This window comes from Meleagris gallopavo, chromosome 1, assembly GCF_000146605.3.
Source record: "Meleagris gallopavo isolate NT-WF06-2002-E0010 breed Aviagen turkey brand Nicholas breeding stock chromosome 1, Turkey_5.1, whole genome shotgun sequence".
In the NCBI taxonomy this organism is placed as follows: domain Eukaryota; kingdom Metazoa; phylum Chordata; class Aves; order Galliformes; family Phasianidae; genus Meleagris; species Meleagris gallopavo.
This window is the reverse complement of record NC_015011.2, coordinates 40,138,817-40,166,615: the sequence shown is the minus strand read 5'-3', so window position 1 is coordinate 40,166,615 and position 27,799 is coordinate 40,138,817. Positions and strand designations below refer to the sequence as shown.

The 27,799-nt window shown below is 33.5% G+C and overlaps 1 protein-coding gene across 1 annotated transcript in view; it reads right to left on the bottom strand.

Annotated features, from left to right (window-relative positions):
* LRRIQ1 (leucine rich repeats and IQ motif containing 1) overlaps nt 1-27,799 on the bottom strand; it is a 99,117-nt gene that overhangs the window by 66,086 nt on the left and 5,232 nt on the right. Inside the window, 10 exon segments of the mRNA XM_010708783.3 lie at nt 6,708-6,884; nt 10,363-10,456; nt 11,234-11,307; nt 16,483-16,610; nt 17,409-17,602; nt 21,776-21,926; nt 23,928-24,080; nt 25,069-25,181; nt 25,184-26,270; nt 26,449-26,523. Of these exon segments, the coding sequence (XP_010707085.3) occupies nt 6,708-6,884; nt 10,363-10,456; nt 11,234-11,307; nt 16,483-16,610; nt 17,409-17,602; nt 21,776-21,926; nt 23,928-24,080; nt 25,069-25,181; nt 25,184-26,270; nt 26,449-26,523 (2,246 nt within the window).

The following is a 27,799-nucleotide window of genomic DNA, read 5'->3' as shown; positions in this document are numbered from 1 at the left end:
TTGTATAAAAAACATACTCTTAAAACTATTATTCTGAGTATTCTTCGTCCTTAACAAATGGAAACAAGCAAAGAAAAAAAAAAAAACAAAACTGTGACCAGAGTAGGATGCTGGTGCATCCTCTCCTTTGTCAGTTCCAGCAGCATCTCGAACAGCTGTTTCACTTTTTCAGTGGCTATGCATGTGGCAAGTAGAAACAGCAGAGAAGACTGAAGGCAATTGAAAATTTAGGTGGAAAATAATTATGTGGTCACCAGAGGCCTTATGTTACTTTTTTTAACAGAAGCAACTTCTTGGGGACTTGCTAGCTAACTGTAAATGTATTTGGGATTCTCTTGCAAAAGTGAAGCTCAAAAGAACAGACAGTAGCTATTAAAATAGGGTTTGTGCATTAGGTGGCAATTAGGACAGTGTCTCCCTTGGGCCAAAAGGGATTTTAGGCACCTGTGGAGAGGAAGAGAAATAGTATAGGCTTGGGATACGTCCATCCTGTCAAAGCTGCTTCTTTCTCAGTGCCTCAATGACTGCATTCCTGATACCAGAAACTTGGTCCTGAAGATCAGTTACTCAAACCATAGAAAGGAAGCAGCAATCACAGAAAACATGCAGGACTGATTTACTTTCTTCTTGGGAACAAAATTAAAAAACAAACAAACAAACAAAAAACAACCACAAAACATATTACAGAAGACAAAGAAAGAAATATGTAAGCATTAAGACTTTCGACACCTAAAGATCTCCTTTTCAGTTAATGTAAATTCGTTTTTTGTCTTTAAGAACTTTTTTGGTGTTATAGGTAAAGGGATCTGTTCATACTAACTTGTTTGTTTTGCTTCTTCGTTAAGATATATAACTTTGTTAAATATAACATTCTATGATAAGCAAGGTTTTAAGTTGGCATCTAGAAAAAACAAGAAATGCAGTTATTCTGATGGACACACCAGAATTCATACTGTCTGGCTGCTTAGTTTGTCGTATAAAATTGAATACAGCAGCCTCACTACAGCAGAAGTTTTATGGCTTTTGGTTTTGATGAGCACACATACTTATGTTTAATCACCACCTTGATTTGACCTTAACAACTTAGCATAACAACCAAAAGCATGTTATGCTCCATGTGAATTTTAGCACAGTCAGAAAGAATGCACTGGTTTTGTGGAAGGAGAAAGAGAGAACAAACCAGAAGAGGAAAAGGTCAACCTTCAATCACAAGGTTTGACTGTGCTGGTATAGCAGCCTTGCTAGTACCTAAGTACCAAGACGCTACTTTCACAAACAAATGCTAGAACAGAAAGATTTCTTAACAAAAGCTGTGTGATAGGCTTCTTCCAGGGACTTCAGGAAAAGATAAAAGCACTAGAAACAGATTATTAGCCATGGGGAAATTCAGGTCATTCATCCATTAATGACTATCACAGTTCCAGTCATAACATCAGTCCACCAAGAGTATTCATCAATGTCTTCATAAAATTAGACCAAACTCTTCTCAGTTTAACATGCAGTGTCTGGGGGGAACCTCCACTGACACCTAGGAAATGTAGTGACCCACACAATGACTTAAAATTCAGCATAAAAAAATCTCACAGAGGCCAAAAAGATAGGTAGCAAAAAAGTCAGATGTGCCCAGTAAAGGCAGTTTTCTCCTAACCACTGCAACTAAAGCATAGATATAATTCTACTCCTAACTGTGTGCTAGTTTAATGTCATATTTTTATTGTTGCAGCTCTACTGTGATTTTCATAAGTTAATTAGTTGAGAAGTTAACTTTTTTTTTTTTCAAATACAAATTATTATTCTTTCCTGTTTATAAGAGGAATGTGCACACTTTGATATACAGCATGTTTGAATAGTACATTCCAATTTTAACTGAGCTTTTTTTTTTGTAACATTGTCTAGCATTATTTTTGATGCTTAGCTGCAGGTCATAAAGTTATCTTACAAATACATGATGGAGGTCATGATTTCTATGTTCTGTTCTGCAACCCTGCTTAAGAAATTTTTGTAATTTTCACTATATTATACAAATAGTATTTAAAAAGTTCCACTAGCCAGACATCTGCATATCTGATTACTGAAAACAAATTAATGCAGCCAAGGTGATTTATGTAAATTGCTCTGAAAGTAATGCTGCCCACTTATTTCCATGGAAACTACAACAGATACAAAGAACACAATAACACAATTTGGTAGAGGGGATTCTTAACTAGAAAACACTATTTTTCAACATAGTCACCACCATTAGCTGATTCACATAAGTGAGCTGATCAAGACACTCTTCATTCTGTGGTGTGACTGCAGTGCACAGCTGTCCAGAATGTGGCTTGTCTTTCACATCACTGTTACCATTGTACCACTCAGCACCTCACTGCATTCACATCCACTGTCTGGTCTCCACAAACTCTCAGCAAGCATCAATGAACGTCAATGGGTGCCATTTTTTCCACATGAGAGAATTCAGTGACACACCTTTGCTTCGTATGCACTTCCATGTCAAGATGCCATTGTGTCAGACTGCCTCTCTGCTGCCATCTGTCACACAGCAACAAAATGTAATGGAACACTGGTAGAAAGGTTCAACCTCTACTGCCATACCATCAACATGTGTGCCAATATGATAAAAATATATGATAAAAATTACTTTTGATGCAGTCTTCATATTAGTTTTTGATACCATTACTCACTACAAAACATATAGAAGTTATGGAATATAAAATATTTATTAGAGAAATTTAGTTTAAAAATAAATGCAATTTTAAGCATGGTAAGAGTGGTAAACTTGCAGGCAGAAACAGCACAGACAATTGAACTAGGCAGCAGTAGTTTGTGAAACATGGATTAGGGAAGTGAGCAGTGATTAGATTTGGCAGTTTACATACTAGAGGTCGCACCTACAGGGGCTCATAACTTAGCAAGATGGGAAACAGAGAGAAGTTTGCTCAATTTTTGGCCTGTTCTTTAGCAATGTCATATTAATTCAGTTAGTTTAGGAAAAGTATTCCAGTATGTACATAGAGCAGCTATGCTATTAAGGCTTATACATAAGCAAGTTGTTTAAAGTTTCCTTCACAATCTCCAGTTTTCACTGTTTCAAGTCATCAAGAAAATATATTTTTAGTAAAAAAACCCAAAACATAGGGTTTTAATGTATAAGAAATTTATTTTAAGACTAAATATGATAAGACATTTTTCAAATATCTCAGCAACTTCAAAATTTTGGTGGATGAATTTTCAAAATATTAAGAAAATCAAAACCTAACAGCGACAACAAAAAGATACAAGACCAAAAAAAAAAAGACACTCAAGACTCAAACATCTGCAAGTTCTTTCCACTAAAATTACAGAAAACCATAGAAGAATTCTCACTGCAAGAAACCTCAGGAGGTCTCTAATCCAATCTCCTGCCCAAAGCAGGGTTAGCTCTGATATCACGCCAGGTTTCTTGGAGTTTTTTCCAATGACCTTCTGAAAGCCTTCAAGAATGGATACTGCACAACCTCTGTCTGTGTTGTTGGTTCCTTTCTTTTTGTTTTACTCTCCCTCCTCGCTCCCCTTTCCTTCACTTATTAAGCTATTTCTATCTTATTTCATGGAGTTTTCTCACTTCTGTTCTTTTGATTATCCCCTATCTGCTTGTGGTGGCTGGGGAGGAGTGAATGAACAGCTTGTGGATTCTTAGTTACTGGCTAGGTTGAACCCATCAAATCAGTCTGAACTTCTCAGATATAGCCTGTCACTCAGTCTTAGTCAGTCACTCCTGCCGTGCGAAGAACCTGGTTCTGTTTTCTCAGGCCTGTGCTCAAAACGCTTGACCATCTCACTGGCACTGCACTGGACTTGTTCCAGTTTATCAATATGTTTTATGTGTACAGAGCTGAATACTGGCTTCAATATGGAAATGATGGTATCAATGTTGGAAAATCACAAAGTTTGCACCAAGAGGGTCCCAGAAATGCTCACACAAAAACAGAAATAACACCAAATGCAAATCTGAATCAATGCAAGGTTGGTGGTGACAGTTTCCAGGATAGCATAATTATTAGTGATGAGGTGTCACAGCTGAGTTGGAGTCAAAAGAGAAGTCCATGGAGTGGTGACATACAAATCAAAGAAGTTCAAGTCACAGTCGTCAGCAGATAAAGTGATGCACACTGTCTTTTGGGACAGGAAAGGGGTGATCCTTCTGGACTTCCTAGAACCCAGACCAGCCTTCAACTCTGACTACTACATCACAGCATGGACTAAGCTGAAGACTTGAACTTCCATAGTACGGCCAGAGAAAAAAACGTTTTTCTTGCAACACAGTAACACCAGGCCTAATACCAGTTTGAAGACTGTGGAGAACAGGGACAGTCTTAGTTGGACCGTCCTATCACACTCATGTAGTCTGACTTCTACCTGTTCAGGCCTATGAAAGATGGACTGCATGGACAATATTTTCCTAGCAAGGACACCATCACAGCAGCTGTGAAACAATGGGTTATTTCTGCTGGTGCAGATTTTTACAAGAGAGGCATGCAGGCTCTTGTTCATCTCTGGCAAAAATGCATATCTAATGGCGGTGACTACACTGCAAAATAGTGTTTTGGATCTGAGTATTTGCTCTGTCAAATAGTGCTATTGTGCTCTTTGCATCTGTTATAGTTTCCATAAAAATAAATAGGAGGCAGTATTTTCAGAGAGACCCACATATTTATTGATGATCCAAAATACTGGACACAGTATCCTAGATGCAAGGGCTAAAAAAAAAAAAAAAGGGGGAAGATACCCACTTCTCACAATCTACTGGCCATCTTTCTGCAGCTGCAGCCCAGGATGTTGTTAAAATTCTTTGATAACAGGGCACATAGCTGACTTATATTCAGTTTCTTATTCATCCACACTCAAAAGGTCTTTTTCAGCAGAGACACTCCCAGTAAGCTAGTCTGAACCTTTATTGATGGGAGGAGTCATCCCTTAGGTAAAGAACTTTGTACTTGTTCTTGTTGAATTCACAAGGTTCCTGTTTGTCTGCATCTCCAACATGCTTAGGTTCATGTATGGCAGTTCTATACTCAGGCATATAAACCATTTCCCCCAGATTTGGGGTCATCTAGGAGCATGGTAAGTGTGCATTCCATCTTCTGCTCTAGGTTATTAATAAATGTGTTTGAATGATAAGTCTCAATCTCAAGAGAATAGCATGAACCATTAACCACAATAATAAATGGTCTCATTCCTACTATCTAACAACTTTTTACCTGTTAACCTGTCCATTCTTGTAGACCTAGGTTAAATAAACAGTTCAATTTTGTGAATATTACCTTTCCTTCACACATTTTATCATCTTGCAAAAATGTATCTATAAGAGATTCTACTCCAGATAAATTATATTCATATTCTAATTATAGTATGGCATTTTTTTCTGCAATGAAGCAGGTATGAACTCTAAATATAAGAATTTTTTCCTCTACAATTAAGGAAGAGAAACACTTTTCTTTTCTCCCTTGTTTTCCTTTCAAGCACGAGTACCATTTCAAATGATAAATGGATTAGGAAGTGTCCGTTTCCTATTTACAAACCAGAAACAAAAAATTAAAGTAGAGAAGTGTTCTTGAGGGGTCTGAAGGGGAAATATATGAGTTCCAAGAACCATCTAAACACTTCATCTGTCAAAGAAAACTTCGTAATTTCTCCCAGACCAATTTTAATCTAATTCTTAGTATGAGTATCTTTTCAAAGAAATCTCAGTTCTGTGAGCAATGAAGATTTTACTGCACTTTAAAAACATCCAATGATAAATCAAAATAATATCCCTTTAAACATTAACAAGACACAATAGGTAATAGCTAGATGCTGAGAAAATGTGGGTAATTTTCCCAGCCTAACAAATCACACAAGCAGAAATTTAGACGTCAAATGTCACAAGCTCCACTTGTTCTGGTTCAGTACCTGGCATGATCAAGGAAATTATATTTCCAAACATCATCAGATAAGTCAAATATTAAAAGAACTACAAGGATGTTGTAAAATCTGATAGAAAATGTGAAAGAACTCAGAAATAAGAAAATGGGCAATATACCCAAGTGTGAAAATACGTGTGGTTTGCGATATCTATATATTGCAAAGCAATGAAAAGATAAGAGGTACAAATAACTTTTACTACAGGATGACTAATTGTGATAATAATGAAGTAGCAAGTTTGATAAAATCAAAGACCTATAAACAAAGACATACAACCCATCTCCTTAAGAGCAAGCAGCATGCAACTTTTTCAGCTTTCCAATCATTTAGAATACGAATAATATTCTAAAAAGTAGGAAAAAAAAAAAAAAAATCAGGGCACTTATATCCGAACTAGGTTTGGTTAAGCTGAAACTGGAAGTCATGCTAATATGATTCTATCACTTTCTTGTTTTAAGAAACTATATTAACCTTCCACTGTACTATGTTGTGTGTAAGAACTCATCCAGCTGCTACTACCTCAAGAATCTTTTGAGTTGAGTAACCTCTTCTCTTGTATTTAAAACAAAAAAGTCAAGACCAACAAATATATTAATGTGTGAAATATTCCTTGCATTGTAGTTAATGATCTTAATCTCTTTCTTAACATAAATATATATTTCCAGGCAAAAGGGTAAGTAAAATTCATAATAAGAACATAGAGAACTGTACTAAAAGTACATTAAAACATATTTTTTCAAGCAATTTATGTCCATATAAATACATACCCCTCTTCAACAACCTTTTTCTTCAGTAAAACATTTTCTTCAATTTGAACTTGACAAAGTTCAAGAAATGTTCTTGATTCCGATGCTTTGATTCTTTCAGTTGTGGGTAAAGTATTATAATGCAAGTTTTCATCATCAAGAAAATGTAACCTAGGAAGGACCTTACATAGGGAAGGTCTTAAAAAAGAAAAAGTCATTATTAATTTCATTTTTAAAAGAAGTTAAAAATTCCACTTTAGTAATAAAAACATATAACAAAGCAGAACATAATGATAGTTAACAAAGTATTCGTATGTATTCTTATTTCACATGTAAATATATTAACTATAAAATTATCATTAATAAACTTTGGAACTGATATGAAGAATCACTTTCTTAGCAATACATTGTTGGTATACACTGCTGAAGTATTGAACACGAGAAGGTAAAAAATATGTTCAGTTCATTATGTCTAGTACTTCACCAGCCTGATCAACGGGAAAATTTGACACTCCTGTGCGTAAGCACCTGCAACGTATTTGATTAGTAGGCAATACACAGGATTGTACCGTACGGATTTTGCTGACATTTAGAGGCTTAGATTTAAAAACAGCATTGAATACAAAACATTGTCAGTCTTCATACTACAGTCATTTGCATAATAATTTACATAAAGCAATATGATATTCAGCATGACCAACATGAAAAAATCCACTTTTGAACTTGGGTCAGTGAAAGGGATGACAAATGAGATAACATTTTGTTTTTGTGACAGTAGGAGCCACTTATTTAAGAATGAAATTCATGTGCTATTTAAAAAAATTACTAAACAATTCTCACACTTTTAGGTTACTGTAGTCTGTGATCTTGCTTTACATATTTCTTATACTAGTTCGTTTAAAATTTTAATACTGCTAAAGTATTCAAAGCAACACATCAACACTCAATATTTTCATTAAGTTATTGATACACAGGAAAAAGTATCTAGTGTAGATTTTAAGTTCCTTTGCTATAAAAAGAGATAACAGCTTTCAAAATGTTAGAACTTCCTGATTATTCTCTGTGAAGGTGAAGGACTATTACTTTGCTCAGATAGCACACACTACATTTAAAATTAGCAAAAGTTTCTATGACTGAGTTAGAAAACTCCAAAATGTGGTTCAATAGAATAGATTATTAGGTTTTTGAAAATATAAAACTTTCCTTTTCCAGTGTTTATTAACTTAAGAACAATGCTGCCAGAAATAGATTTGAAATAAATTGATAATTTTAGACAGACAATCCTTGAACAGATAGGGAGGAATTACCAAAGCAGATATTGAATAGTGAAACTTTAAAAAAGTGCCATATCAAAGGTGATTGATGCTGGAAGTATTGTCTCTTAGAGCTATGGGATCTCAATGCTAGTTTTTCCAGCTGGGCTTTTCTCGGTGAAGGGCTGAGCCAATATTTCACTTAGTGAAAACTTCCTGGTGAATATTCTGTCACTTAAGAGTCTCTATTAATCATCACAGCATTGAAACACATTCCCATAGGAGTGATCAGACTGATCCAAGGGTTCAATTTTTAAAAAGCAATTTCTTACTACTTCACTTTTGTTGGTGTTATCGCTGGCTGAACATGAAAGTACTAAACCGAATGGGAAATTTTACAACTAATTCCTTTGTTGGTACCAAGAGGTTATGTAAAGTTCAGCTGAACATTCTGCCTGAAGTTATGGTCAATGCTGTATTCAGCAAATCCATATTTTACCATCTCATACTTTAAGTCCTTGAGACAAATGATACTCTTGTTTAATCACAAAAGTTGTATTGAGTCAAGTAAGCCGAAGTGTCCATTCATATAGTTAAATGAGAAATCAGAAAGCTTTTCCCCTCAAGATTACAAGGGAAATAACAGCTAGTTCTCTCAAAAATTAAGAATTAAAGCAATGCAAATGAGAATTTAACATACTGTCACAGTCACTGAACTTTATTAACAAAATTACCTGCATGAAACATGGAAATGTAAATAAGTCTGTTCATTAAAGGGGGAAAAAAAAAACAACCAACAACCAAAAACCCACAGAAATTTATTTACACAGTCAACAAACAAATACCCTAAACGCTGATACTATACTTAGGTAATCTGAAGTATCAAATACGTACACAATCTAAACGCATCCTTATGTAATACTGCAGTGTAAAATCTCATGTTTAACTGTCCTGCAACTACAGGAGGATTAGTTTTAATTATAAAAAATTATTATGTACATAAACAATGAAGTAAATGTTTGTGGAAGTGATCTTATATGCTAAGTGGAGATCAAATATATCTAGTACTACCAGGAGCATACTTCTGTCATTTGAGAAGAAATTGTTCTAAGTTGACAATTTTTTTAAAAAAAAGGATCTTTAAACCTTTTGTTTAAAAATAATAAATTTTGAATTACAGACTTTGATAGTACTTTTTATAGAAATGGCCTGAAAATGGTTTCAAAGTGCTAAGATTAAAAAAAAAAAACAAAAACCCAAACAATGCATTTTCTTCATCAAAACATCAGTCTCTTCTAATTGCATCTGAAAAGAAAGTCCAACTGTTGTGTTCCATTTCACATCCTCAGAAATTTTACTATGTTAGGTCTTTTCCAGGTATATACTTGACCTCCTTAGCTGAGAGGACTGGTAAAAAAAGTCTTACTGATTAAAGAAGTTCATTGTACATTTAATGGAATCACACTAAGAGTTTACAGACACTCTACTTCTACAACATACCCCTGAAACATCACCCAAAAGTCTAGAATTGCATTTCCAACTTGTCTTTCTGCTTTCAATGGCCTACATGTGTACTACAAAGCAATAATTCAAGAGAAGATAAAAGAGCACACTGTACATTGACTGCTACTGTACTTTAACTGAACAGTTCTCAGAAACTTTTAAGTGTTCATGGACAGGCTTATGTATTGGGTTTCAGATAAAAAAAAAAAATCAACAAACCAGGAGATCTCCACTAAAACAAAATATATACATATATTTTTGTAAATCAAACCTAAATTTATCAAAAACTATAGTCTTAAAAGCTATTTAAAGTCATGAGAAAATAAGCAAATAGATGACAGCAAACAGCTTTAGGAGTATAATATCAGTTTGCAATTGAAGACACAGTTTTAATTCCTTTGCTACCTACACTATGTTCTATAATCTCTTTTCTACTACAGAATGGGACTTATCATTATTAGTCCCACAGTGGGCATATTTTTCCAGAGTTCCAGAAGAATCTCTGGTCACTAGTCAGAGACAGGTTAACTAATTACCAGCCTCTTTTTAAATTAACTACCAGTGTAGGATAATTAATAGTTGAAATAATATGTATTTCTCCAAGATGGAATGCCATATCACATCTCAGTATTCTCTTAGTCACATATTTATGTAGGTCTTTCTGTTTTTAAGGAGACTCATGAAAAGATGCATATTTACATTCACAGAAGTCCTACCCAAACAAAAATCTCTAAAAGGCTAGCACTGCCCTAACATTTTTTTTCCCACATGAAAAATCATTAAATCTTTTAATCAAAATTATAGTTACTCTAACATAGAAATGTTAGTCAAATTTAACGTATTTTGACTAAAAACATTTATTTGCAGTTTTTTGCTGATTTTTTAATTTAGTAATTTTATTTATTTATTTATTTATTTACCTCCAATTCCTTTCTTGGAGAAGAGGATTTCCACTGAGTGACAACTCCCTTAGATGATTGCATCCACTTAAGCATGTAATGACATTTTTAAGGTCTGTGATCAAGTAGGAAAGAAAATAATGTATCAATTTGAATGTGAAACAGGACTATTTCTAGTGAAAATCACAAACAACACCAAAACCAAGAAGCATTGCAAACAATTTTGTTACCAATACAATACAATTATTAGCTGTATCTGGAACACCTATGTTTGAAAAATATGTAAATATTTTCTGTATGCCTCATAAATAATATTTGAACTATATATATTTAAATCAATCAATATTCAAATAATTTTATAATATAACTTAGAACTTCTTGATTGCATAGCTTTTTAAAATGCTTTCATACAAATCTTACTGTTTTTTATACAACAATGTTGGAGTAGGTCCAGAGGAGGGCTAAGAAGATGATCAGAGTGCTGGAATACCTCCCCTATGGGGACAGGCTGGGAGAATCGGAGCTTTTCAGCCTGGAGAAGAGAAGGCTTGGGGGGACTTCATAGCGGCCTTTTAGTACCTAAAGGTGAGCTACAAGACAACTGGGGAGGGACTTTTTATAAAGACAAGAGGATGAGGGGAAACGGCTTTAAAGTGGAAGATAGTACATTTAGACAAGATATTAGGAGGAAATTCTTTACTGTGAGACACTGGAACAGATTGCAAGAGAGACTGTGGATGCCCACTTCCCAGAGGCATTCAAGACCAGGCTGGATGGAGCACTGAGAAACCTGATCTAGATGGAAGTGTCTTTGTTTATAGCAGGGGGGCTAGAACTAGATGATCTCGAAGGTCCCTTCCAACCAAAGCATTCTATGATTCTACAAACTCACCTGATAAGTAGTTATTTTTGATATCCAGCTTTTCCAAAGATACAAATGAATTTAAAGGTACAAGCTCAGTTAAGCTAAGAACAAAAGAGAAGATTGTTTTTTAATTAAAGAAAATAGCAGTTCATAAATACACAGGAGCCAGAATATTTTACATTTATTAAATCTAACTCACTAAGCTATCCAAGTGATAGAATTAATTACCAAAATTCCTCCTTTAACTTAAAAGCACTTCTTAGCCTTCACAGCTGCTCAAGTTTTACTATTTAAATGCTACTATTTTTTTTCATCCAGTAAATAATTCATTCCATTTTTTTTTTTAACAGAATCTGAAGTCTTGTAAAATTTAAAAATTTCAATTGGCTTTTCTTTAAGCATGATAGCTAGAATAACACAGAAGACCTGGATGTGGGAGAGAAAATAAAATCTGCTTTTCCCTAGCCCATTTCATTCATTTATCATCAGCTTGCTCATCCTTTATACTCATTTGTTTCTTAGATCCTAAAACTGATGTAATTTTTTTCAAAGTTGTATTTCCTAAATAGTCAAGTTTACCCTTTCTTGTAGTACATTTTCAGTGCTCCCTCTCTTAGGGTACTTCTGTAAGACAGTGTCAATAAAGTGCCAGTTACACAGCTACGAAACGGTACTTCTTGCACTTGGAGCTTTTCTTGCACAACAATCAGCATCAAGACCATGACAAAATTCCTACTTGTACTGCTGAAGAATAAACACAAGGAAACTGAGCTGATGTTCATCTGTACAAAGGATCTTGGACTGAAAAAGTTACTTTTGATTTACGTTAAATACATACGGAGAAGGAAAAAAAAAAGAATCGGGATGTTAAAAATCTTCAATTAAAACTTGAATGTTTACGTATAAACGCATACAAAATCTATATTTTCTAAAAACATACTTTCAGGCAACTTATTCCATTCATGCAAAGACAACTTCTAAGCATAGTAGGAGAATGGTATTATAAGTGGCACCGGGTGTGGTCACTTTCTAACGGTTAATCTTCATGGGAAGCAGTATTTTTTTCATATAGCAGTATTATTTGTCTTTGTAAGCCCTAAATCACAACTCCTATGGTCACAAACACGACCATTCAAAATCTGTAACTTACTTACTATACAAATTTACAGTTGTTCAGAACCAAAAATGCTTGTTTGTTGCTGAAATGTGTGACTACTATATCTTGCTCTCCAGTACAGGCATTAGAACTGAAGTACAGTACTGGACTTAATTCTGGGTAAATTCTTGACAAAGCACTGGTTGCTGTTTCTTTATTCCTACTGATAATTGCCATATACGTAAACAAAGTAAAACAAAACTTCCTCATTCAGTTGGCAAAAACATATTTATGTGTGACAATGTATTAATAGTAAATTCAGAGAAACAGAAATAAAACCAATTGAGTATGTATCATACTCAATTCTTTTCTCAAACCATATGTTAATGTTGGCCTGGTTCTAGTTCTGTTTAGTTCTATCACCTCCCTACTGCTTTTCCACAGAATCAAATAAAATACGAAGAAGCATTAATTAAAGAATCATTGAGCCTAAAAGAAGTCTTGTACTCAGTACAGGAAATATCAGTATTTTAGGTTCTTATGACCAGTCAATTACACAATACATACACAGTATTAAATACTTGTACCAAATATAATTACAGTATGGTTGAAAGACTGAAAATCCATGACACATATTATACTTGTAGATTCACATATTCAAGAATATCTAGGAAAATAAATGCCATACTTGATATGAGCAACTGAAACACTGCTTTTACAATACTCTTCTTTTTACAAATGATGCTTAAATATTTTATTTATGGTGAGTTGGGCTAGTGGATCTCTCTAAGTATATATGGTGAATGAGGAATTCTATTTGACTGCTAGACTATCCTTGCCTGTTGTTGGCATGTTGGCATTATGAGAGTTAAAACATTTTCCTGTCATTCTCTAGCTTTCCCTTTACTGACATTCTTTGTTAATTTTTCCCCCTAAGAAAATTCAAACCAGAAAGACAAAGGACATTACCGAAAACTTAATACTACTTGACCTTGTCACATTAGCCCAGGGCATATGAGAGATATAAATTACAAAGAAGACACAAAAGTAAAATACATTTGAAAAAAAGCAAGCAATGGTTTCCTCTTTCTGCTCCCTTTTAGGGTTGTAGCAGGACAGAACATAGATAGTCACCAAAAAAAAAAAAGTCAGAAAAAAAGATTTAAGAGATTAGAATAGTAGCAAGTATGCAACAGAAAATGAAAACTGCTTTCTTAACACAGATAGCAGTAACTCTAGGATGGTGCAAATCTTGCTGTCAATCAGCTTTTCCACAGGAAAAAAATATCACTGATGTTCACAGGAAGGGAAAGATAATAAAAAAACCCTTACATTAATCCAGATAGTTATGTAATGTTTATTTTTTTCCATAGTTTAAGAGTAAGAACACTTTAATTAGCAATATTCATCATACTTTGAATTAATAATTAAATACAATATCGGCAATGTAGCAGTTATTTACTTTTTTTCGTGAATAGCCTAGAAAAAGTACCTTTCATCAGTATTGTACATAGTGCTACACCCTTAAACATAGGATTAGCAAAAAATTACTGAAAATAAATAAATAAAAAAATCTCTAGATTAGGAAGAGAGTGGGGAAGTACAGGACTCAACACTATAAGTAAGTATAACTTTTTCAGGATTGACTGGATTCTATATCCCATGACACTTATACATATTATGCTGACTCTGGAAAATTTGTTAAATTCTTAAAACAGAATGCCTTACAAGGAACTGAGAAAATAGGTGAAAAAAGACATACCATGTATATTTAAGATGGGAAAACAATATGCATGAAGAAAGAATTAATCTGATTTTTTTTTATTATTTCTATTAAAAAAAAATCTATTAAGTAGTATGTATTTAGTTCCAATAACACATGAACAACAAATTCAGAAAGAATTTTATCCTTGTCAAATCAGTTTCCCAGATGTCACAGTATTTTTGCAGCCGACTGCATTATTTCAATTTAATTCTTTTTATACCACACTTAAGTTATCACAATGAAGACATCAGAGAGCAAAAGGAATTTAGGCATATTAAAACAAAATTAAGAGGGATGTTTGTCTATTGTGATATTGCACAAAAAAAATGTAAAGACTAACTGAAGGGCAGATTGATTCAGTGTCACTTTGTAGAACTTTTTTTAATGAAAAATCAACTAACCAGTAAGCTACAGAATTAAGTGACGCTACTTGTAAATAGAAATATCACATGAAATCTGACTCTGTATTAAATATGTAATTTTTTTCTCATGCATACTTGAATCTTTATCTACAGTATAAGAAAAAAGAAAATGTTCCATTTTAAAATGAACTGAATGTGCTTTCCAGTTGGTCTAAAAGAAAGTGCAGATTTTCATAGCCACAGTGCTGCAGTAACTAACCCAAGTAGGTATTCACCACTGACTTCAGTCAACTGTGTATCAATCAAATACATGCTCCCTCTGCAAAAGCCACAGCAAAATACTCAATAAAAGCAGAGGTGGAAAAATTGTTGGCATTTTTATATTTGATGCACGTGTAGTTCATCACTACATGCTGTAATTCCTTGTTGCTACACTAGGGTTAAAAAAAAATACATATTTTTGGAGTTTTATCTGTAGCAATTTTTGGTTTACAATACATCTGAGAAATAAATAACAACAATAACAACAACAAAGACCTATTAATTAGTGTAAATTTTTTTCTTTCAGCAGTACTTCATTTTTTAAAAAAATACAGATTTTCAGCATTACAACTATACAGGCTTCCTGCAACCAGTAAAAATAAAATGACACTCAATGCATTCTTAAAAAACAAAAAATAATAATTAAAAAAAACCCACAAAACATTCTAGCTGCAGGATGAAAGTAAAGAAACAGCTTTTCTTTCAGCAGATTACTCCATTACATTCATTGTTGCTATGCAGAACATTGAGTTACTTATGCTATAGCACAGACACATGGAGCGGCTTATAGGCATACGTAAAGCGGGTGAAAAAGATCAGGCTACTGAAATGTCAGGAATCTTGAGGCCTTTAATGTGCATTTAAGGCTATCTTGTCTTGTTCGTCTCAAAGATTGGACATATAGTACAAATACTTATTAAGAAAATAAAGAATTGGGTTTTTTGTTTGTTTGTTTGTTTTGTTTTGCTAATTTGCAACTTGCTCGTCCATTTATATGTGCTTTCTCTCAGTTCAGAAGAAGAATTTTAGTAGACCAGACAGTGTGGCCACTGAACAAACAAAGTAGTGCAATGGAAAGTAAATAAGAAGTGTAAGATCTTGTGACATAAGGTAGATCTACATGGCCAGACCAACACAACCTGTTGTGTTGTTCTTAAGATTTTGTCTTCATTGTAGGCACATCAGGTTTTCATGCAGTTTTAAAAATTTTTCATTACAGACATAGCCATAACTAAATGTCAAAAACAAAAGAAAACAACCTCCAAAAAACCCTATTAGTTCAGAGAACATATTGTTTATACTGTGTGTAACAGTATGTTCTACCTGTTTAGGTGAGACAAATCCTATTCAGGATAAACACATCATAATAAGAAAATACATTTTCTAAATTGTAATTATTGTAATTATTCATTTTTTTTCCCTTAAATGGAAAAGAAAGACAATTATGTAATACTTCAAGGCATCATCTAGTTTTATGATGCTTGTTTTGGTCCCTCCTTACTAATCTATGCCTTCAAACTGAACTGTTACACTGAAGACTGAAAGAAGGTATGCAGTACTAAAACTTGGTTTTGTGAGCATTCATACATCATGTACATGAAACAAAAAAAGCAGCCTAATGAACATTCCAACTTGGACATTTTAGCTCTAGTAGTTATATTCAAAATAGCATTTAAAGTCTGTTTTGAATAAACTAGCTGAGAAACATGAAGTTTGACAGACATACTCTAGAAACAATTGCTAAATAAAGAAAAAAAAAGAAACGCTAAGGTTTTAATAAAGTTATAATGCTCAAAAATTATCATCTAATACAAAAAGAATACTTTTCATAGTTACTGCTATTTTGAATTTTCATAATTAAAGGTAGACTTCTCAACAACACACTTTCGAAGAATATCTGAAAAAGCTGGTGATATTTTAAGCATACTGAGAATTACACTTATTAGTTAAGTGTTATGTTAGTAAATTACTCTGTATCAACTGCATAAATGAAAGAATTGTTCTTTTTTACCTATTGTGAGACAGCAAAAGCATTTGCAACAGTGGCAACCAGTACGAAGAAAGCATTCTCACAGCAGAAATGCTATTGTCATCCAAGTATAATTCTCTTAGCAGAACGTGATTTTCCAGCCTTGGAAGCTAAGTAGAGAAGAGAATATTATTTAAAATTAGTGTAAGTTAGAGAAACAACAGCAGAGTTTTTAACAGATGCTTTTCATCAATCATTATTAAATACAAGCAAAAAAACACATTTTGAATATATATATATATATATATCAGTTTCTTATTATGTACTCACTAACTGTCCAACAACTGCTACAAATCAGGTGGTAAATATTTTTCAGTGTTCTCCACATAGTTTGAAGAGTCAAGAAAAATTTTCAAAAAAGGGAGTCAAGAGCCATACTCTTAATATTTTGTTTCTGCTGCTTATTGACAATAGTTTTCTGCTCCCAGATGTGTAAGAGAATCATTACAGTAAGGACAATTAATTGTCCACTTAGCAAACTACCTTTCTATTCAGCATGTCGTGCCAGTTTAGATTACTTTCAGGAATTGCTGAATAGAAATTCCTGAAACTAAACTGGCACGACATCTGGAATGACAATGGTATTTTGTGACATGTTAAGCAGTCATGATTGCACGATACAAACTGAAGACTAGATGTGATAAACCAAGGAAGGAGACAATTATTGAGGGATATAAAATATAATTATTGAGCATCCAATTTTCCAAGGACTTAGGAGCAAGAAAATACTTAGCTACCATTGATGAAAATTTTTCCCTTTGAAAAATCTCTAAAAGGAGAACAAGAGCAACCAACAAACAACACGCATCCCAGGCAAGCAGTGCGCAGATGATCAACAGACTGAACCACATTACTGTGGTAAGAAAGATGTAGGCACAATAAACAACCACTTAATTCAAGGATTTTACCTCCTGGAGGTTATTGCCTTGTAACTTCAGAATTTGAAGCAGTCCACAACTCTCAATACCTTCAACTTGTGTGAGATGATTGAAAGAACAGTCTAGATGTATGAGAGTAGGTACATCACAAAGACCTTTTGTGCTAATTAACTGATTATGATCCACAGTTAATTGCTGAAGTTTTTTCAGTGATTCCAAACCACCTGAAAATTAAAAGGTATGACCTGAATTAAGCCATCCAAAAATAAAAAAAGCTAGTTTCTACTTACCAAAAAAAGAGGTCTCAATATACTTGTATTATATATAGTAACAATTAGCTTTAGTTATATATTTTAAAAAATTATCAAAAATACTATGTGTATAGTTCATAAATTTCTCATCCTATTAACTAAGTAATAGACCAGTTCAAAAACACTTTGGATCAGAACATTTTTTTTAACTGATAAACTGCACTTACTATGCTTGAGCAACTAATAACTGTAGTTTTAAGTACTTTTCTTTCAAGTAATCCTCACAGGTTTGACGTAATACTTCGTCTCATTTTTATGTTACCCAAAACTTCCATAAGCAAGCTGAGCAAGCTCTGCAGAAGTGAATAAACTTCTGGGAATAAACTAGATTACAAGACTAAAGACCATCTTTCACTATCAATTATTTAGAATATGGAAAGGAAAAAAATAAAGAAAAAAAAGAAATGAAAGATTAAATTCCAAGGCAGTGCAGTTAAAAACAACAAAAAATACAGGCCTTCAAATTACAGTAATTTTAAAAATGGGAAGCATTTAGTCAAAATAACACGATCACATAACACATTGGATATTAAAGAGACAACGTCCTGTATATGAAACAAATGTTATGTAGTATTACTTAAAAACAGTTTAGGTATAAATATACAGATTTTTAATTATTTTAAAAGAAATTAAAGTATACCTATGACATACTATCCTGACTGCAAGATCCAGTTCTATATTTTCTTTTTTTCCATGCTCAGGTAAGAATAAAAAGGGAACTAGCACCATCTAGTGGCCTCAAAACAATTTCCTTTCAGAGAACATTAAAAATTAATGTCTTCCAAGATTTCCTCACAAGAGCAGTATTTAAATTTTCATAGTAGCAGTATTGATAAATTTAAAAGCACCGAATTAGCATAGAATGGAACAATGAGGATAGACTAGACATAGAGTAAAAAAAGCAAGGGGTTAATACAAGGAGTTAACACAGAATCTACAAATTTCCTATTTGGTGTACTGCACAAATTTTGTGAGTTTTTTTTGTTACATTTCATCCTCATCACCTGTCATAGAAAGAGTGAACATTACTCAAAACAGACACATCAACACTATAATACAAGTGGGACCACAGTCTATTCTGAACTATCAAATACAGTCCAATAAAAAAATACAAAAGAGAGAATAATATAATACAAATGTCTGGTATTTTAATATCTCTTCCATACACATGCAAAATCCAAAATAAGCAGGAAAATCTTGTGCACATTTCCAGAAGATATTGTCTGTTTTTCACATGATGCAATCAACAACAGGAATGGGAAAAGCCATTCTCTTAAAGAAAGCACATGGTTTCAGAAAAATTTGTAGAGAACTCTCACTTAAGTAACACGCCAGTTGACTAAGTAGAGCTCCAATCTGTTAACTAGGGACTCTGTCTTAGCTATTAATGCAGTTCCGAAGTAACTTGTAAGCATGACAAAGATGAATGATGCAAGAGTACTAAAAGGTGACTATGAACATGAAGATGAAAAACATACACACAAACAAAAATAAATAAAATTGAAAGATGTTTGATAAAAATCCTTGGTGTGCTTTCTTAAAAACAATAGGTCCAAAGAAACATTTAAGAGTTGCTAGTTATGCACTTTTATTCTTAGCACTGTGGGGATTTTAGCCAACGTACTCAGACAATTTAGGCAAATTAAGAAAGCACATTTTTGTGAATCAAGTCAAAATGTTACTTTTTCCTCTAACTTCTTGTGTAAATCATCTTTCAAATACATAAGCACTGAACTTCAATATACTACTGATTCAACGACTTTGTTTGTGAGCATACATCTTTAAGTGAAAAAACATAACAGATGTATTTCTCATGTTTTTATTATTAAAGGGTTTTCAGTTAACTCCCATTTTTTTCCCTACTAAAGCTATATTTTAGCTAGAGGAAAGAAAAAGAGAAAAAATGTGTCAACAATTTTAATAACAATAAGTTATTAAAATGCAAGTATTACAAATATAAACAACAAAAACGAAAAGCAACACCATATGCCCTTTGTTAAAGATGAACAAAGCACACTGCATTGTATTGCAGCTGTGGAGGACTGATTCCAAACCAATTGTGAATGTGTACCCAGTCAAATTCATCAGAAACTTAGTAAATGTAACACCATATTGAATAAAACAGAAAGTACAACAGGATTTTAGTCTACATTTTCCGTACAAAGATACAGTTCCACACAGTTGCTCCAACCCTAAAGATCATTCTTAAAGAAACCTTGCAGACATTTTTATCAAATAAAGTACACATGAAAGAATGATCACAAAGACAGACAAACATTTAATAATAACTTTTTTTAAAATCATTTTCCATTAGCATACTGATATGATTTTATAGCAAACGTTGGTACTCCAGTATCTTTATTTGTAGATAATATAAATTCTTCATAAATACGATTATTTTAATTTTGCATATACTAGGAAAAAAAAACAACAAAATATCAGTATGAATCCTAAATTTATAGACTGTACGTATCAACATTTTTTTCTTAGATTTCCTATTTCTATTTGCAATACACTTGCTACTACAGAATTTCACTATCCATCTTCACAATGCTGCAATTTTGTGTTTTATGGCTGTTTTTTCTACACAACAGAAACCATTTTTAATAACAATCTTTAATCAATTGTTTTATTCAGCAGCTTAAAATAGTTTTCCAGTTGTTTTCCAGCTGTAAACCTAGTTCTCCACTACACATACTTTAAAAAGAATTAATAATATAAACCAGGGCAAATGAAATGAAAAAAAATCTCCTTAATTTTTTTTACTCCTGTTCAGATGTCTTTCCAAATACAGCTTTCAAATTCAGTGTGGAACAAGAATATAGCTAGAAATTTGCCTTTTCAGTCCTCCCTCAAATATTTTGCAATTTAAAACAAAACTTATTACTTGCCACATGGAATTTCTTCTTGATAATAAGAAAGTATTATTTTAACAGATAAATTTCTGAAGATTAATTTGTGTTAGTATTGTAACCCTCAAGTGATACAGTAATTTCTATTTTAATGGCCTTTACAAATACCACAGTGTATCATGTACCAAAACCCAAGCCACTAGCACCATAGGGAAGTTAAATCTAGGTCTGTTCAACCTGCTACAATACTTACCTGGGGAAAATTTGTTCCTTTCTTCCTGGAGACCTTCGTTTCATGTAACAATCTGGCAATTTTCTACTAGGTTTTCTCAACTGTTAATGCTGCTTTTGAGGGACCACTAATGGTCTTCCCTCTGTGTATGATTCTAAAACCAAAAAAACTAGCTTCTCCACTAAGTACAGCAAGGATGACAGTGCTATTCTTTGCAATTTTTTGTCAGCTGCAAAAGCTCTGGATCCTGATTACTAACATTCTATACAAAATCTATACAACACAAGGCTCACAATACAATTTTTTATGGCTTGCCAGAAGCTGAGACACAATACTTGCCCCTTAGGCACTTCATAGTCAGACAAGCAGTGCAACAGGGAGAGAAGTAAGTCCTTGTTCACTACATGAAAAATTCCCGGCTGGCCAACAGGTACCTCTTGGTCCAAAATTTTTAAGTATTGATGCATCTGTTGTCTGTGGCTATGTGAATGCTGCTACCTGGTTGACTGCATGTTAAGTGGTCCACAATCTGCCAGATCTAACAACTACTATTTACAAATGCAATTTATTATAAGAGCTGTTAGCATACTAGATGTTCCTAAACGAGTTGCATAACTGCACGTTAAACTTATTTTTTTTTTCCAGCTTTGCGGCAATCAGCAGCAATGAAGAGCAAGAGAGAGAAGTAAGTATGGAAAAATAGTTTGGAACCAGAATGGGCAGCATGTTAGCAGAAAGAAAGGCTGTCGTCCACTGTTAGTATGGTTAGCACACTCAGATAATGATTTATACATAGAAATACTTGCTGTCGCTAAGCCATACTACGAATAAATTTGAAGTTGAGTACAGTTTAAAATACAAGTGTGTCCTAAATCCATTGCTTCAATCTCCTTGGGCTTAGCTGTTGGCTGGCTTTGAATCTAAGGGAAGTATAACCTTGCATATAAGCAGTACAGATATTCAGTTATTCAAACTGAAATAACTTTTCATTACTTTTCTTACCAATTCGAGTGATTCTGTTGTAGGAAAGTTCAAGATTCTGGAGATTTATGCAACCATTCAAGCCACAAACTGATGAAAGATGGTTCTTATTCAAAATCAGAATACAGAGATTTTCCAGATTTTCACAGTCAATTACCTGAATGTTGTTTTCCTGTAACAAAGGAAAACCAGAATATTAAATAGCATCTGCAGTGAATCAGCAGAATTAAATGTAAAAATAGAGAAGATTATCACCATCACTTATTTTTACCTTAAACTTCTAGCTAGGAGTAAGGGCATCTCTATTTTTTTCCATTAAGAAAATACGTTAATGAATCAGAACCTGCATTTTTGTGTTCAACTGGTATAGAACAAAGATGTAACTCACACTGCTTTCTGGCTCTGAAAACACCCAGAAGCTGAAACAAAAAATGTAAGGAGAATCTGAGGATACAGGGGTATTTTCCAAATACGCTTTGCTAGCTTCTCAAAGCCTAGGAAACTGAACTGAAAAATCCATAGCAAAAACTATATTGTCTAGATATTAATGAGAACAGTGTTAACTTCAATGGAATTTTATGCACTAAAAATGAAAATCTGCATTTAGAGGTCTTTTGGTTACTAACATTAACAGTTCTTAGCTAATACTCTTTCTCCAAAAGTTCTTGCTCTTTTAACATCTCTTCCTCTGGCTGTTTTAATAATGCTTAGTCTGATTTTCATTTTGCTATTCGCTGCCCTTGATGTTCGTTTTTGCTCTTCCACCAGCAGATACCCAAGAAAAAAAAAAAAAATTGCCTTTGCAACCAACAGATTAAACCAAAAAGACTAATTTCTATTGCCTCCAAGATTTAGGTGCTAGCTTCAGCTGCAGGCAAAGATGCACTAATGCCTCCTATGGAAGCCATAACACCAATTCCTCACAGAAGAGGCTGTTTCTGCATTAAGACTGCATGGAAGACAACAGTCTAATCAGCCTGTACAGTCAAAGTATTATTATTATCAGTGTGTATTATTAAGGTATGAGTAAAGCATAAATAGAAGTGAATCTTCTAAAAGTCCCCTCCTTCATCAAAGTATTCTGACGTATCCTAGTAAGACAATCCTGTATATTATTTAGGGTATAAAATTTCATAATAAAATAAAAATGAAACAAAACAAAATGCAACAAAAAAAAACAAAACAGTTCCATACACGACATTATTTGATCTAGAATTTTTTGCATATAAATACCAGACTTAGAAAGACTGTCAGCTTAGATACGCATATTATGCTCTCATATTGTTATTGTGCTTTCATAGATCGATCATGTTAATGAATCACAGAAATTACATTCTGAATTGATGTCAAATGAGAAAAGTAAGGAAAAAAATATATTGGAAAGAACAGATGTTACTTACTCACAAGTCTACTATGAATAATGAGGGCACACTAACTTTCTTATGAGTGAGTGTTGTTAAACAACATAAAAAAACATTGAAGAGTTGTTTCATGTAAATTAAATTCCAGAAATAAGATACAGCATACAGAAATTTTTTTGTTAAAAGTTAAATTTAGAAGATCGTGTTGGATAATGTGCAGTAACAAGTATCCAGAGATCATGTCTCTAGTGTAACATGCCATATAATTCCTAGAGCATTTATGTGAGTATTTTTCACTAATATCCAGGGTTTGCATTTCAAAGGACCTACTCCTGCCTAAGCTGAACAACTGCTATGGTGAACAGTACCTACCTATCCATTCGTGATCTCAGATAGACTGAGGTCACTTACCCATCAAGTGATAGTAATACTAATTATTATATATACTAGTATATAATACTAGGCTGATACTATCACTTTTCTTAGCATAGTTTGATTCATTTGTGGGATGCTGTTTTAGTGCAATGCAAATTGCTATGTACAATGCAAATCTGCTTCTGTTACTCAGTTTATTTTGGGGAGTACTTTACTGATACTCCTATGCCTTTTTCAAAGCACTAAAATCTACATGCTGTCCAGGGTAGCAGTAGGAGCAAACCACAAGCTCTGACCCTCTCAAAAATCTTTTCCAATCTAAATGGTACTATGTTTCTGTGACTCTAAATTCATTTGGATGCAACTGCACAACCACCTTAACAGCAACACTGACAGCTTTCACCCAGTTATGATAAAGAATCAAATATGCTTAGTACCTCCATGTTGATATACTTCAGGTCTTTGCAGCTACTTAGCCCTTCCAGTGCAACTAATCCACAGCGTCTCAGAGTCAAAACTTGTAGATTTGAACACTCTGACAGCGTCGAGAGGCTACAAGCTGGCAAATCTTCAAGTGTAAGTGTTGTGATCTACATGATAATTAACGTGATAAAGAAGATTAACTGTTACTATATTGAACATTTATTATAGAACATCATATTCTGGTTATTTTCTCTAGATAGAGATAAAACTACATTTTATTGACACTTTAGAGAATGTAAATAACAAATATGTTAATCTTTTCACATTATATGTCTGATCTATTAAACGGGAAAAAATATAAAAAGACAGTTTGATTTCAACATTTACTTTAAAACAAATAAAATTGATGTACTAATGATACTGAATTTGAATGGAAGATTAAAACTGGAAAAAAAATATTAATAGCATCAATTATTTCCCATCATGCTATCATGAGTGCACGTGAACAGATGGAAACAGTTCATACTGAAGGATTTTGTAGTCCAGTATGTCACTTTAGAGTGGATATGAAGATGAGAGCATAGAGAAAAAATACAGTGATACTCCTTAACTGCTGGGAACCAAGGTGTTCTTTATGGCAAAACAACACTTATAAGTTGACCATCAAGTATGTCTTGATTCAGGAAGAAACTAGTCTTTCTCAAAATTCTGAAGAAGACAGATGTGGAAGGAGCTTAAATGCAGAGCTATATACAAAAGGAAAGCTGAAAATAGAAGCTAAGACCTCCTACCTTCTATAATTTTAAGATACTATATCTGAAGATACATCACTCTGCTCCAAAATGATCAACAGGAATTCAAACATCATCCTCATTGGCCTTATTTACCATTTGTGCAGAGGAACAACTCCCACTGAAATCTATATCCTTCCCAATGATAATTTTCTCCCCCAAAATAGCACTTCTTTTCCAAAATAGCATTCTGCTTTAAAAAACAAAAAAAACACAACTAACAAATTAAAAAAAAAACCAAAAACAAAAAAAACCCGAAAAACCCAAAAGACTAACAAATAAAAAAAAAAGAAAAATACACCAGAAAACCCCCCAAAAATAGTGATGGTTCAGCTTCCAGTTTATTATAAATCTGCTGAGTTACCTGCTGCAGAGTACTCCAAGGACCACTATGAATTATCTTCTGTGTACTTAATGGAGGCATCTTGTTAACTGGAGTTTTCCTTAATCGTTTTTTAATATTTGGTATCTTTCTTTGTTTTCTTCATATATTTTAGACCAAGATTTACATGTGCTCATCCAACTCATTCTCTTTTTTTCAATATCATTTGGAAGAATTAATCTATTGGAATACTTAGATACTTCTTGAACTGTGTCCCAGTTCTTTATGACTTCCTCATTAGCATCCTCCATTAGAAATACAGTTTTCTTTATTGTTTCAGACAGAGAAAATTGATCTTGGTCATCTGTATTTGATTGGACATTTGACTGACTGCTGCATGTATCATTTGACTTATTTTCTACCATGCAATTTGCTCCAAAATCAACAGATTCATCCTTCAAAGTGTGGATACCTGAAGATTCTTTATTAAGTTCTTTTGTTTGTGAGTAATTTTCTTCTACATATGTTACCAAATTAATACCTATGTTTTCATTATTCACTCGACAAGAGTCCTCCTTCTCAGAGATTAGCACAGTCAGTGTTGGTGTCAATTTTCTTTCCGTTGAAATCATCCCACTGTTTGTCTCACCCATCATTTCAGTCTGCTCTTCCTTTTGTTCCTCTACTTGCTTATTTACTTCCTTTTTCTCATCTTTTAATACATCCACATTTTCTGACAATTTATCCTCTTTTATGTTTTCTTTATTATTTTCCCCATTTTCAGTTATCACAGCTTTAGCTATTTTTTCTCCTAATTTTCTCTGTTCTTCTCTTATTTGCAGTTGTTTTTCTCTTTCCAGCCTCAGACTTGCTTTCTTTTTCTCATATTCCTTACGTCTCCCTACCTGTTCCAAATGCTTCTGTCTTTCGAGCTCTTCTTGTCTCTTTTTCTCTTCTTTTTTACTTTGCATTCTTTCTTCCATTCGCCTCTTCATTTTTTCCTCTCTTACTTTCATTTCTCTCTCAATTTCTTCTTGTATTTTCTTTTTCTTTTTTATTTCATCTTTCCTCTGTTTTAAGATGGGAGCATACTCTTTATGGACTAAATAGGCTCTAAATCTAGCTTGGATTTTCACAGCTGCTGTATTCCGTTGTTCTCTCAGATGTTTATTTTCTTTTGCTTTCTGCTCTTCAAATGCCCTTTTCTCCTCTTCTATTTGCAGCTGTAGCTTCATGATTAATTCCTAGGCCAAAATAACAATTATGATAGACTACAGCCACTTTTAAAATAGGGCAGGTGTTGGCACAAGTTTACTATTAATAGACAGCAATTAGTGTATTAACTGTTATACAATAACATACATTCTCTAATATGACAGCAAACTCATAGTCTTTTGAGAAAAACTCACTGTACAACTTTACCTCGTGTTGCATCATTTTGTCTCTCCAAGCTTTCTTTTCCTTCTGTAACTCATCTTCCATCACAGTTTGTTGTTTCTGCACAATAAATCAACTTAAATGATTATTGTACAAAACATATTCTACAAAATGATCTCTCCTTCAACTCCTCCATCTTGACTTTGAAATTACCCACTTTGGTGAATGAATGCCTGCATTCAAATGAGAAACTCAGCTGTGTGAGTACCAAAATAAATAATTTGGCATTCAAATTGAAGCAGATTTGGTCAAGTACTGAAAGATGTGTACCTTCAGAGCATTACCATCTCAGTATTTGGTCCAAACAACTGCCACTCTCCTCTGCACTACTGTACTATTTCAATTCTGTACTACTGAAAATGAAAGCTATGCATATGAAAACACTATTCAAAGAAGAGGTACATTATAGCAGCAACATATCATAAATGAAAATTCTGAAAGTAGCATAAACATCAACTTTGTGCTGGTATGTTTCTGATAATCCTTTCAAACAGGAATTTTTTTCAGTGAAGCTGAAGGAAAGTTTTTAACTGAACTTGTTTGCCAGGGGAAGAAAAAAGGAAAGTCTGTGTCTAAAATTACATCTGATTGACAATTAACAGCGAATAACTATGTAAAAACCAGAGGCTGATCCAGAACCACCTGACTCCTGGTAAGCAAGATAAATCAGTATCAGCCAAATTAAATAGGCAGCAGTACATGAAGAAACCAGTAAAAACAAGCCAGCACTTCTTTCACCCTAGAGTCAGGTAGATAAACATTGCTTTTCATACATGTTTAGAAACACGGAAGTCTCAATTCTTCTCTAATACAGAGTATTAGTCTACATCTTTCATCTCTGTAAAGTGAGTTCACCTCTGCTAGTCATAGAGTTAACAAATTATCACCAAGAGGAACATGACACAATTCATTTTGTCTAGAGAAAGAAAGCCATTCTCCATCCAAAAATGATTCAGGAAATCAGAGAAGAGAAAAACAAATTCAGTGGCCTGCTGAAAACAGAGCTATCTCAGATACTTCATGGGGTTTCAGAGATGAATAGTCTTTTCATTTACTAAGTCCTTAAATTTGGTGACTTGAATTACCTTGCTGCAACCAAGATGCTCAGCTATTAACAAATCAGTTATCTGAATATGAAGTATTAACATGTCTCCTACTACAGAAATATTTAGGCTAAATAAGAAAATATCTTGGCCTCACAAATACTATGATCTGAAGATTAAATTATTTAATTTTCTCATTCTCTTTTGCAGAAAATTACCAAATGTTATCCTTTGGTACGGACTCTACACAATGGTAACACACGACTAGATTCTCTAATAATGCAACCAAAGTG